Consider the following 13209-nt stretch of genomic DNA (forward strand, 5'->3'; position numbering starts at 1 on the left):
TGATAAGTGACAGAAGAGGAACAAAAGATGCGGGTAGGGAAAAGCCGGGCAGCGGGGGCCGCCGGCCGAGGGCTTCTGGCTCCGGACTGACGTCTCGGGAGCGCTGCGGGTGATGCGCAGCAGCCGCCGCAGGCCTCCCGCCCTGTTTCCCTCTCTCTCTGTCTCTGTCTGTCTGTCTGTCTCTGTTTCTGGGCCGCCTCCCTGGTCCTTCCCGCTCTGCGAGGAGCCCGGGCCGGTCCCGCCCGTGTCAGGTCTCCGAGCAGAGCTGGGCGTGGGGAAGGGCGCTCGCACCCGCCCCGCGTTCCCTGCGCCCGCCTGAGGGATTTACTTATTGTGCTCCAGAAGGGAAGGAGGGAGGGACAGAACAGAACAAAACAAAACAAAACGGGGGCAACCGAGACAGGACGTAGGCAGCGGAGCAGCGGGAACAGCAGCCGTCCCCCGCTCCCAGCGGTCTGGGGAGCGTGCGCGTCCCCGCGCGGAAGGCGCGGCTCCGGGCTCGCGGGCCGGGGAAGGTGCGCGGCGCGCGCGCCCCACTTACCATGACTGTGGCCGCGGCCGCGGCTGCCTGGGCGGCCACCGCGGCCTGGTTGGCTTGGTGCTGCGCAGCTTTGATTTTGGCCTGCAAGTGTGCAGGAGGGTGAAAATATTTGCATTTCTCCCTCATGCAACGCCCCTTTATGTAATCCATACAAACGGTTACGGTGTTGTCGTTTGTGTCGATCATGGTGCTGTCAGCGGGGTGTGCAAAGCGGCAGTCAGTCTCTCCCCGGGCACAGTTTCCTCGCTGGAACTCCCTGCAGACCTAGGACATGGGGAGAAGAGCACACGATGCAGAAGGAGGCCCCAGGGCCGCCGGGAACTACCTCTGCGAGCGCAGGCACGATGTAAAAAAAAAAAAAGAAAGAAAGAAAGAAAAGGAATAAATGCCCTTCCTTTCTTTTAATGGTGGCTTTTGTGCCGTTTACAACATAAACATTCGATTATCCAGGACTCAAGTAACTGGAATCCCGGGCAAAATAATTTGAGTTTTACTTCCCCCTCTTTTCTGGGGTGAGAATCTATATTAAGAAAGTCAAAATCTGCAGTTAAATCAACAAGGCCCCCATTGTTCTTGGGATTTATTTATTTATTTAGAGAAGGAAAGGAGGGAGGGAGGGAAGGAAGGAAGGAAAGAAAGAATATTTTATATATATATATAGTAATTTGGAGATTTTATATACGTGTGTGTGTGTATATATATATACACACACACGTATATAAAATTTGGACGTCTATATATAGCCACATCTTCTACTATGACAACTCTGGGATTTTACAGGGTTTTTACATGGAGGGATTATTTCACCAAAGATCAAGCCACAAGGTCATTGCTGCACAACTGCTAAAAGAACAAGGCGACGTGACGAACTTGTTTCTCCTCTCTGAGGATGGGGAGTGGGGCTGGAGTGAACGTGAATACTCCCGTTTTCCCATAGGTCTGTCCTGCTCCACAAAGCTAATGTATGCTTATACTCATAAATTAGAAGAACTACGATATCTAAGACACCAAAACTTTCACTTAAGTCACAATATTATTATTTCTGACAGCACAGAAAGAAGGTAAAAATACAAAATAAAACGGAGAGAAATATGGGAAGAGATAAAGGGAAAGAAGTAAAGGGAGGGAAGTAGAATAGAGTTTGAAGTGTTGATGTATTGTTTCTTTTTTTTATTCCTTAATCCTTAATCATCCTGAAATCTCAAGTAACTGCAATGCTCCATCCTCTGAGAATTCTCGTGGATCAGGAGTTTACTGTTTAAAGAAAATTTTCTTTGGAATTTAAAGAGTATTCTTAACCTTGCCCTAAATACCGATAACGTCAAGTAACACAAATAACATATATACATAATACTTATATTTATAAATATCATTATCAGGGAAGAATTACTAGTAAAATTGTAAGTTATTTTCTTCTCAGGCTCCACATCCAAAGTTGATGTGCTCAAGTGGTGGTTCACATCTTTATCATTAGTGACATTACAGGAAGGGTCACTGACATGACATTCGAGCCTTGTGAGAGTCAAAAGTACTTGGGAAATACAGTTTCACTGACCAGTGACCAAGCGAGTTTAAAGGGTAAACAGATAAATCACAAAATTTTTAATTGTTTCATTCTACTTTGGATATTATCCAACATTCCATCTTTAGCTCATAAAATGTACAAAATAAAAATTACTAAACTGTTCCCACAGATTCTGAGTATGCCTCCCTCTGTAAGTGGAATGACTCCAGGCTAAGACTGCACTGGGGTGTAGAGTAGCCATCAGGCATTTACCAAGGGGCTCTGTGTGCAGCTGACTTCATTCCTGGTTTGAAATGAATTGCAAGCTGCTTTGCTAAAGTCCTCGTGAATCAGTTTTACATATGTCTTTGTCTACCAGTCCTGTTGGGAAGGACAACTTGTTCCCAACTCAGCTGATTTAATTTGTTTTCTAAACCACACGGTCACGTACTGAACACGAAACCTTCATGGGTCCACCAGGTGGAGCCCCAAACACTTTTCCAGTCCCATGAAAGGTCTGTTCAATATTCACAGGGTTAGTCTTGATCAAAACAGTAGCGATGGGAGTTTATTGTCTTTTCATTTGGGGATCTATATACTCCAGATGGAAGCTGATATTAGGCAACATTTTATCATTTTCAATATTTATTGGGTAAATATTTAAACAAATGCATATTGAAAGAACATTCTCAAATGATCCAAGATAAAGCACAGTGTACATCCTAACCATACATATATATCACCTAACAACTAACTGATGGTTGGATTAAAGGAACTCTTTGAAAAATCTATCAGACTCTTTACACACCCATATAAAATGCTCTATTAAATGTCATAGGATACAGTAGTTAAGATAAATGGATGAATGCCCTAACTGATTAAAGAGAAATTTTACCTAGTAAAGTGCAGGTGAGTTGGTTTGACTCATGACTTAAGAATTATGTTTTATAAATATATGAATTTTTAAACTTTTTATTTTATATTGGAGTATAGTTGATTGACAATGTTGTGATAGTTTCAGGTGTACAGCAAAGTGATTCAGTTATACATACACATGTATCTATTGTTTTTCAAATTCTTTCCCCATTTAGGTTGTTATATAATATTGAGCAGAGTTCCCTGTGCTATACAGTAGGTCCTTGTTGGTTATCCATTTTAAATATAGCAGTGCGTACATGTCAACCCCAAACTCCCTAACTATTCCTTCCCCCCACCCTTCCCCCCCTGGTAACTATAAGTTTGTTCTCTAAGTCTATGTTTTCTTGACTTTTGTAGATCACTTGAATTTAAGTTAAAGAAAATATCCCAAATCAGTAATTAGATTTTCCCAGGCTCCAGTTCCCCGTTTACCTATACATAACTGGGGCTGATATCCTGGAACATGCTAGAGCAGCCATACTAGCTCTTCAAATACTGAAATATGATCATACCACTTGGTCAGTAGTCACAGTCCTACGTCCTCCCACCCCTGTCCCTGAGTGTCCCCCTTGTCCTGGCTGCTGGCCTCCTAACCTGCCCGTTACCAGACCTTTCCAGGATCCAGCAAAGGTTCATGCCTGGAACAGCTGGAGCCCTTGGGAGCCATCTTCGTGGCCTGCATAGTGATTGATTCAATGTTCCACTGGTCGTTACATATTTTGCCCCTGAACACACATTCCACACAACAGATTTTTGTTTGTATTAAACTTATTCTTTTCCCACAGACTAATTTCCTTTATACTTGACCTTAAATTCAAACAATAGAATTATGAATGCATGCCTTTTAGGTGAATGTGTGTGCATGGCGGTTTTGCAAGACTGAATTAATATCTTACAAGCATTCACTTACACAGAGGTATAGTTCTACCACAAATGCATCTCAAACCACAAATATAATTGAGTACCTCCAGTTTGTCAGTCCTGAGAAGTTTCTGAGTTGCAGTTGAGCCCGGAACAGTGACAGGTGGACTTCCGGGAACAATAACAGGTGTGGTGGGTAGAATTTCCGTTGGGACTAACCCAACTCCAGGGGTTACTGGTGCTAAGTAAGGAGCAAAGCTAATCGCCGTATTTGTCCCTATTGCGGGACCTACAGGAAAAGTGGGCTGTTAAAGGAAGATAACACAAGACAAAGATTCCTTTAGAATAAAACTTTTAAAAATCACCAGCAAGTGTCATTTGAGCAAAATTCATTCATTGCATACAAGACTCTTTGTGTTAATTGCATAGATCAATGCTGAACTGTGAAAATTCATTAAGCTTCTCTGTTTTTTGCTTAATAAAAATGAAGTCCATACAGATCCTGTCTTCCCCAAACCATACAGACACATGGGAGAACATCATAGAAACCTAACTACAGGGACCAGGTGAAACTTTTGTTCCCATGAAAGTGTTCTCAAGAAAAGAATAAGTTCACTCTAATTGCTCATCATTCCAAACTATTGAATGTTACAACAAGAAGGCAGTAAAACTTAGGGAATGCTGACTCATAATCTTTGATTTCTCCTACGTGTCTCTCAAAGGGAGAGGAAGAAAGAAAAACCCTTGACTATAGACTGATTTTCAGACTGACCAAGGTTATACACTCTCAAAAAGTGGGGATTATTTGGTATTTTATTTTGCTTGGATTTACCAGTATGTTTCTGTATTCTATCACTAGCATATATAACCCCAAAATTCATAGACAGCTTACATCTAGACCTGCTATTTCTTGCTCTAGCTCAACTATGTCTAGATCCAATCTTCCTTTCCTGAAAGGTTGGACAGAAGGGCGTGAACTTTTCCATTGGCCATTAAAAGTTGCTTTGGTTTCCTAGGTCACAAAATCAATGCAGCAGTGATGAAGGTATAGAGTTCCTCACTAAACTTCTCTATCACTATACTCTGTGTCCAGAAGAAGTATATTAGAGGGTTGACGGGATGATTGTTTTCAAAAGCTTCACCTGAAAATATGCCTTTCAGAAAGGAAATAATGCACATTTAAGAGAACAAGAAACTTGGCTTCACTTTTTTTTTTTTTTTTTGCGGTGCGCGGGCCTCTCACTGTTGTGGCCTCTCCCGTTGCGGAGCACAGGCTCCGGACACGCAGGCTCAGCGGCCATGGCTCACGGGCCCAGCCGCTCCGAGGCACGCGGGATCCTCCCGGACCGGGGCACGAACCCGCGTCCCCCGCATCGGCAGGCGGACTCTCAACCACTGCGCCACCAGGGAATTGGCTTCACTTTTAAAGAGCCAATGTTAAAAATGTACATTTAAGAGAACAACAAACTTTTGCTTCACTTTCAAAGAGCTGATGTTAAAAATTTAAGATGCTAAAGATTTTTCTTAGAATAAACTTTGCACTGAATTGGATCTGAATAGTTTTTGTTTGTTTTGTTTGTTTTTAGTTATTGGATGACTTTTACCCTATTTATTTTTAGGATATTTTAGGTATTTGCAATCACATGTTAATGCAATTTTCTCATATTGAACTATGTGGTTGGCCATGTCATGCTACTTCTCTATTTGTATATTGTGGGTAACATTCTTGTCTATTTATAGCTCTGAGTTGTTGAACATATGGGAAAAATAATAATCTGTGTGTATTATGTTTTTTGTTGACAGCAATAATGGAAAAATATCTTTTACAAACGATGATGTTAGAAAGCAGTGAATTATTGATAGTTTGTGCGGGGAGTTCTTGGAGAGGCTGAAAGGCTTCACTGAGGTGGCTGGTCGGGGGAGGGATGGAAGAGGTGATTCTAATAGTCTTAGAGGACTGCTGCTGCACTTTCACGAGGGGCTTTTAGATCTTTATGGCTCTGACATAAAATTCACTTTGGGGGAAAGTTGCTTCATGAGGTCTTAACATGGGAAATTGACGGCAGTTAGGACTTTTTTTCTTCCTTGACTTTCTACAGAGTTTTATACATGAATGTTTTCCATTTTCAACCCATTTGAGTCATAATTATAGAACGTTGTGGTTTTCAGTAACTGTAGCTTTTATAATTTAGTACTGTTGAAAAGAAGCCAAGTGATTTAAATGGTATAAGGGCTCTATAATGTTAGGATTTAAGAAAATCAATTCTGAAAGGTCATAAATCACAACAGATCAGTGATTCAAAGAACCAGCTATATCAGAAATGCCTGAGGGGAATTTCATAAATAGAGATATCACAAATTCTGACTCAGTATGTCTGGGCAGGGTCCTTGAGATTTGCATTAAAAAAAAACTACATGATCTGATGTGCACCCCAGTTTGGGGACAACTGTCATAGATGAGGAGTGAAAATAAATATTAGGAAAAACCAGTACTAGTAGTGTAATTTAATCTAGAGGCTAATGATTGAAGTAAACATTTAGAAATTAGAGCCCTCCCCACATCTCCATTTTTGACTTTCTGTTGGAGCAAATTCCCAACCTCCCTCACTTTTAGATAATTTGAAGCCCGGGTCAGTGTAGGGACACACATTCAGGTTGTACCTTGACTGTCAGTGGGCTGTCAGAACCTCAAAACCCATTTCCCAAAACCTTTTTGGATATCAACAAATCTCTCGCCATTAGCCAAATTTTGTTCCTTGTTCATCTAATTTAATGGTCGAAAAGGAATGTTGCAGTTCGTTTTATTGATGTTAGCTGTAATATAGGTCACAGAGAGTATTATTTAAAAGTAAAAACACAAATATTAGACAAAGGGAGACAGGAATTCAAAATCCTGAGCTCGGCCAGTTATTAATCTTTACCCTGGGCAGGAGATCAACCCTGAACTTTAGTTTTCTCACCTGCAGAAGGGAAGTAAAACTACTTAGCTTCAAGACTTGGGCTGAGCAAGGTGTTAGTTCTGTCTTATAATACTTCGCATGGTTGGAACGCAAGAAATAGCAGCTATCATTAGTAGTGTAAAAATCAGTATTAATAAAGGTTTTTTCCCCCAAATTGTCCATTGATTCTATAACAGGAATGTAGTCAGGATAGCAATATAATAATAGAGGTATAAAATCTTACTAAATGATAGCAAATATCTTCTTTATTTTGAAATATAGATTGGGAAAGTATGTATTTTCTTTCATGTGAAAGTTAAAAGTTCATAGGCTTTATGAAGATAGATTCAATTAGATATTTTCTCTTTTTTTGTCTAGAGTGTTTTCTGTTGAAGTTGAATAGTAAAAAAAATACAGTTATGGTAATTTTCAGAGATGGGCACTATATTATTATTATTATTATTATCATTGACAGTAATACCTTACATCTGTGAAAGGTTTGGCTGTTTTCAAAGCATTCTCACACACTGTGTCTTCTTTAATCTCCTCAATACCCGCGAGAAGCAAGCGTGGCAGCGAGAACTGCACAGTCTTCAGGTGAAAGCAATTTAGAGTAGAGACCACGTGGATTCCCCAAGGTCAGCGCTGCCGAGGCAGAGTCAAGGCAAACTACCCAGGACCCCTGGCTCCCAGTCTGGGGCTGTTTTTACTCCTCCGCACTTATTAGATTTCGTTGGTAATTTCTTAAAACAGAAGAGGGAACAAAAACACGAGCTGCCCTTACAGACATAAGCGTACAGAGTGAGCATCGGCGGGGAGCCGTGTCCCACCGTCAGCCAGGGCCTCCCTCAGGCAGGAGGTTAGGGCTGCTCTGAACAGCTGCCTGGAAAAGTGGGTCTCAGATCCTGGATTCAAATTAAAGTCTCCAGGTGGAGTTGAGGCTGATGTCTGAACTTGAGTCTGAGTTGGTAGCTAAGAGAAGGGCAGGTGACTCTGCTCCTGGAAGGCCACGAGCTAGGGCTTGGGAGAAGCGGCCCTGCGGTTCCCGCAGGAGGGCTGTTGCCAGGTGGTCTGAGACGAGATCCATTTGGTCCTCCTCGTCTCTCAGCACTAACTGCACTGAGAGAGGCCAGAGGACAAGAGCTGCAGAGAGTCTTCTGGAAGAAAATCATGTCCGAAATGCTGGTCTTGGCGTCTTCGCTCTGGACTTCACCCCACCTGCCTGTGTTTCTCGCTCTCCACCCTTCCTTCTCAGCACCTTACAGCAGTAGGTCTGGATTCAGAGATCACACACTCACATGTGCACACATGCTCTTTGATATTTTGTAGTGGCGAGGAAGGATCAGGGCTGGGGAGGAATGACTAAGTGGCCTGAGGTATTTTATGGCTCTAAAATGTAGTCAATTGACTTTTTAAAACAAGAGCGTGACAGCTCATACACTTAGAAAGCTCTGACTTCAAAGGGTAGGTATTTGGCACTCAAACTGAAAGGCCTAAAACATGGCATCTCTTAAGCCTTCTCCGTTTACTCCCGGAAGCATCTCTGGAGCACAGAATACTCAACACTAGACCTTGCCCCCAAGGACCAGATTGCATAGGCTCTTGAATCCCTGTCCTACTAAAGGCTACCCACCTGCTGCTTTATCTTGAGTGTACGTGGGAAGGTTGTGTGGGAGGTGAGGGGTTGGGGGCAGTGTGCTGGGAAGGGAAGGGAAGGGAAGGGAAGGAAGAATTGCTGTTACACTCTGTTAGGAATTGGAGAGAGAAAAACTGCTAGGAGGAATAAGGTGAATGAGACTTTTGAAATGTAATGAATTTGAGACAAAAGAGGAAAGAACAGTTTGCATTTTCATTCATTCAGTAAATATTCATTGGTGGTACAGACATGGTGCCAGAACACTGTGTCTACATTTATTGAACTTAAACCCTACTGGGGAAGGACAAAGAAATAAAATGACAATTCATTTTTATGGATAAGCAGAAATGAGGAGGCCTCACTGGTAATGACAGAGATTGGTGGTGGGTCGCAGGGGATAGAGTTGGAGTCCTTATGAATAAGATGAAGTTAAAATGTGAAGAGTAGTAGGAAACTTCAGCAAAAGCAAAGGCCTTGAGGCAAACAAGAGCTCTGTGTGTTCACAGAATGGAAAGTTTGGTTTGGTCTCAGTGGACAAAGGAAGAATGGCCCAGAATGAGTTGGTGAGCTGGGAAGGGACATGATCACAGATGACACTATAGATAAAGTCAAGGTTACATGTTTAGGCTTTGTCTCCAGTGAAATGGGAAGGCGAAGGGTTGTAAGAAAGGGAGTGATATGATGCGTTTATGTGTTTAAAGGCAACTTTATGCCGGTTGCTGTGTGCAGGATACATTGGAATAAAGCAAGAGTGGAACTTGAGATTAGGAGGGAACAGCTTATAAAGTATTTTGAAATACTTGGCGGCTCAGATGAGGGTGCTGGGAGAAGAAGTAGATGGACTTGAAGGCACATATGACAGGATTTGCTGATGAACTGGATGTGAGAGAATCTGCTTGGTTTTGGTTTGAAACTGCTGGTTGCACATACTGAGATGGAAGTGTAGTAGAATAAAAAAATGGGTCTTGAACATGTCAAGTTCCTGTGAGAAATTTGAAGGTGAGTCCAGTAGGAAGCTGGATACCTGAACCTGGGACTCAGAGGAGAGGTTTGGACTGGGAACGTGCATTTGGGAGTTCTCAGCCTGTAGATGATTCAGAGCCGCAGAAATGGATGAGACCATGAAGGAGAGGGTAAATGAGAGAGCGGCCCAGCACTGGGAACATCAGTGTATAGCAGCCTTAACATATAACAGAGGAAAAGAATGGGCAATGGAGTCAGAAGAGGAAGGAACGATCAGAGAGCGAGGGGTGCTCCTCGAAGGAGAGATTGATTGCATGTTACTAAGAGGTGGAAAGAGTACAGTAAAAGCAGAAGTGCCCATTGGTTTAGCAACATGGAGGTCACTGGTGAGAGATTTCAGCGGATGGGTTCAGGGAGATGGGAGATAAAGGGAGTGGAAAAAATATGCATAGCTCTTTAGAGAAGTTTACCTAAGAAGGAAACCTAAAAATGGAGGGATACTGGCTACTTTATGTTTATCAATTTCTTTGTCTTAAGCAATTTCTGCATGTATTAATTTCCCGTGTCTGGTCTAACAAATTCCCACAAACCTGGTGGCTTAAACAACATGCATTTATTCTTTCATAGTTCTGGAGGCCGTAAGTCTGAAATCAGTTTCACTGGGCCAAAGTCAAGGCTTTGGCAAGATCATATTCCCTCTGGAAGCTCTAGGGATGAATCCATTCTTTGTCTCTTCCATTTTCTGGTGGCTGCTGGCATCCCTTGGTTAGTGGCCACATCACTCCAGTCTCTGCCTGTATGGGCACATTGCCTTTCTCCTCTTCCGTATGTGTGTCAACTCTCCCTCTGCCTCTCTTATAAGGATGCTTGTGATTGCATTTAATCCAGGAGAATTTCCCCATCTCAAGATGCCTAGCTTAATCACATCTGCAAAGACCCTATTTCCTTGTAAGGTGACATTTACATTTCCAGGTACCTTTGAGGGCCATTATTTGGCCTACTACCTTGTATTAGGTCACTAATTCATTCCTGAGACTCTGAAGTTATTTGTTTGTAGAGTTAATGATTTTTAAGTTTATTACATTTTTCGTTCTAATTTTTCTTGCGATTTAAGAACCTCTATTAAAATACTTAAGTGTAATATTCCTTCTTCATAGAGTAATTGTGATTATTGTCTTCTAATTAATATATGAGACAATACATAAACATAACTTTCAAAGGAAATTCAACTAATAGTTTATAACAGGAATGGAATTTTCTTATTAACACTGCCATTATTGGGTACCAGGGTCAATCCTTACAAATTCTAAGTAAATAAGTAGTGAATGATTAAAACGATATAATGCACTGTTGCTACGTTGACCTAGGTGGTTCTAAGTTTATTCCCATAGATGTCATTTAATATGTATAATTAAATTATTTTAGCATTTAGGTAATTTAATAAAATAATTTATACGTGTGTATCAATAAAGAGAACCATAAATTATACATGTGAATGGTTTTAAGTAGATCCACTTAAACGCCTGTATTTGGTGTTAAATGTGTTCAGAACTCTACCTGTGTTGTCCTTACATCTAGGATAACTCCTACTCATCCTTTAGGATGTACTTATTTGGGACTTCCTCCAGGCAGCCTTTCCTGCCTCATCCAAAATCATAATGCCCTGGGCCTGAATCTTATGTTGTCTTTTCCTTGTGTCTGTCTACACCCACAAGACTGTAGCTGATTTATCTTGGAGTCCCCTGCACCTGCACTTTTTTTTTTTTTTACTCTGGGCAGAGCTGGTTCCTGGCTACTTTGTGCCACTATTCTTGGGCAGAAACCCGGAGACAAGCAGAATTGCCAACAATCTGCCCAGATTCTCTCCCCTCTTCCTGGACCAAGCCCCACCTTCCCCATCTCACCTCATGGACGCACAACAAGAAAATGTAACTCCCTGGTAGCTATCCCTTTTCATTTAGCACCTTTCATTTAGCCCATCATTTAGCATGGGCAAGGGCAGCATGTCTCCTTAGGCTCAAGTTCATACATGTTTATGTACCTTTTCTTTTAAAAAGAGCAAATTTCACTCACTTCGCTGGCTTTGTTTTTTAAAAAATTAGCTTTTTTTTGACAAAAAATTTACAAGTGTAAGCGAAATTCACTAAAGCCCAAAAATGCACTCCTTTTTCTCAGGGCCTCATTCCTAGAGCAATTTCCAGACCTTTAAGGAAGTACTTTCAAACACTGTGAAATCAGGGAGAAAATATGACACAGTACTGAACTCCCTGGGCGTTTAATCCTGTGGGCCTTGTCTCAGCTCCTGCACCCTTTGCAGGCCTCTGAGACCGGAGGCGTGGGTGGCTCAGGCAGCCTTCCTTCATGCCTCTGCCAGGCTCCAGGGGGAGCAGACTGCAGAAAGCGCCCTGGTCAAGATGTCTGAGGTCCAGGCTCAGCTCCACAACTGATTAGCTGCAGGACATCGGGTAAATCCACTAACTTCTGTGGTTTCATTTTCCCCTTCCTTAAAATGATACCATTGAACTAAAAAATCTATCTGTTGCATTGCTAATAATGTTTTAGGCATCAGAATCTCTTCTTTGCATAGATCATCAATTCATACTCTAAATGAGAACATAGAACTATTGCCCTTCTAAGATGGTTCAAATATGGAGGTTACTGGTGAGAAATATGGAGGTTACTGTCACTAGTTGGAGTGACACAGATTTCCCAGATATTGATTAGAAATTGTCTTTGCCTACAGCTTCTACATGCGTTTTTCCATTTAAATAATCTAAAAAACCCTATTTTCAGCATCTAGTTAGCTTCAAAGCTATTTGCTTTAATGGTAGCCAAAGAGACAAAGTAGGGGGACACCATTTTAGGTCAACGTGGCCTTGCCTGTACCAACACTTTAATCATCAAGCCCATCGTGAGATGCAATGTACTCACCACTGGATGGAGTGGGGTTCCTGGAAACATAAATTGCATCTGCTGGGCAAGCATTGCTGCTGCAGTTTTTTGCTGGATCAAATTGTTCCTCCCGTTAATTTCGAGTTGAGTTTTTAAATGTGTTGGAGGGTGAAGATACTTGCAGTTCTCTCTTGAACAACGGCCCTGGAAGAAAGAGTTTTGGTCTTAGGACTGTCGTAAGTAGCTTTCAACTCTGTTGTCAACCATTTCACAATCATTCCTTATATACGAAGGTGTGTATCTGTGTGTGTGCACATGCGTGCACACATATGTTGGAACGTACAAGGGGTGAATCAGGCATTCGATGATTATCAGCCTTGCTCAGACCTGTTGAACAGAGAAGCGTCCTGAAATGTTGTTGTTTTCAGTGGATTCTAACTCTGACAAAAGACCCCAAGGAAACGTGACTGCTGAGAGTAAAGTCGGACCCTTCTAGGCAGTGTGGAAGGCCATCAGAGGAGCATATTTATTGTGACTTATCAAAAGGAAGCTTTGAACTTGCTAAACGTTGGTTTGTGCTGGAGTGATGACAAAATGTGAATAATTATGCGCCACATTTGTGCAGCGGGGAAAGTAATCAGAAGGTCTTGAAATGTGTGCTCCAGGGTGGCTGAAGACACCCCTAAATCAAATGATTGAAGAAGAGGCGGTGGTAGAATAGGAGCGGACATTTCTTAGTAACTGATGCACACGTGAAATTTCCAGGCCTGAACTCAGATAATCACCTGCAACAGAGCAGTTTGCTCTAATACACGAAAGCTGCAGCCCATGTCCCTGCCCCAGTCCCGTGACAGCTGTATAAAATTAAATGTCACAATATGAGGTAGTGAAGAGTGTTTACAGCTAAAGTAACATCGGGATGTTAAAGTTGGCAAAGTGAAAAAAAAAGTTAATT

At 42.0% G+C, this 13209-nt stretch overlaps 1 protein-coding gene across 8 annotated transcripts in view; it reads right to left on the reverse strand.

Annotated features, from left to right (window-relative positions):
• Window positions 1-13209, reverse strand: part of MBNL2 (muscleblind like splicing regulator 2) — a 150183-nt gene that overhangs the window by 39672 nt on the left and 97302 nt on the right. For all 8 annotated transcript variants that reach the window (XR_002645032.3, XR_016388646.1, XM_022576905.3 and 5 more), the window contains exons 3-5: window positions 12294-12458; window positions 3929-4129; window positions 542-805 (exon numbers count right to left, since the gene is read on the reverse strand). Coding sequence is in view for 6 of the 8 variants with exons in the window: in XM_022576905.3 (XP_022432613.1) it covers window positions 542-805; window positions 3929-4129; window positions 12294-12458 (630 nt within the window). In the remaining 2 variants the exon portion in view is untranslated. The remainder of the gene's footprint in view (window positions 1-541; window positions 806-3928; window positions 4130-12293; window positions 12459-13209) is intronic.

This window comes from Delphinapterus leucas, chromosome 18 (assembly GCF_059928025.1).
Source record: "Delphinapterus leucas isolate spDelLeu-1000000601 "Yukka" chromosome 18, BTC_Dleu_Yukka2, whole genome shotgun sequence".
NCBI lineage: Eukaryota > Metazoa > Chordata > Mammalia > Artiodactyla > Monodontidae > Delphinapterus > Delphinapterus leucas.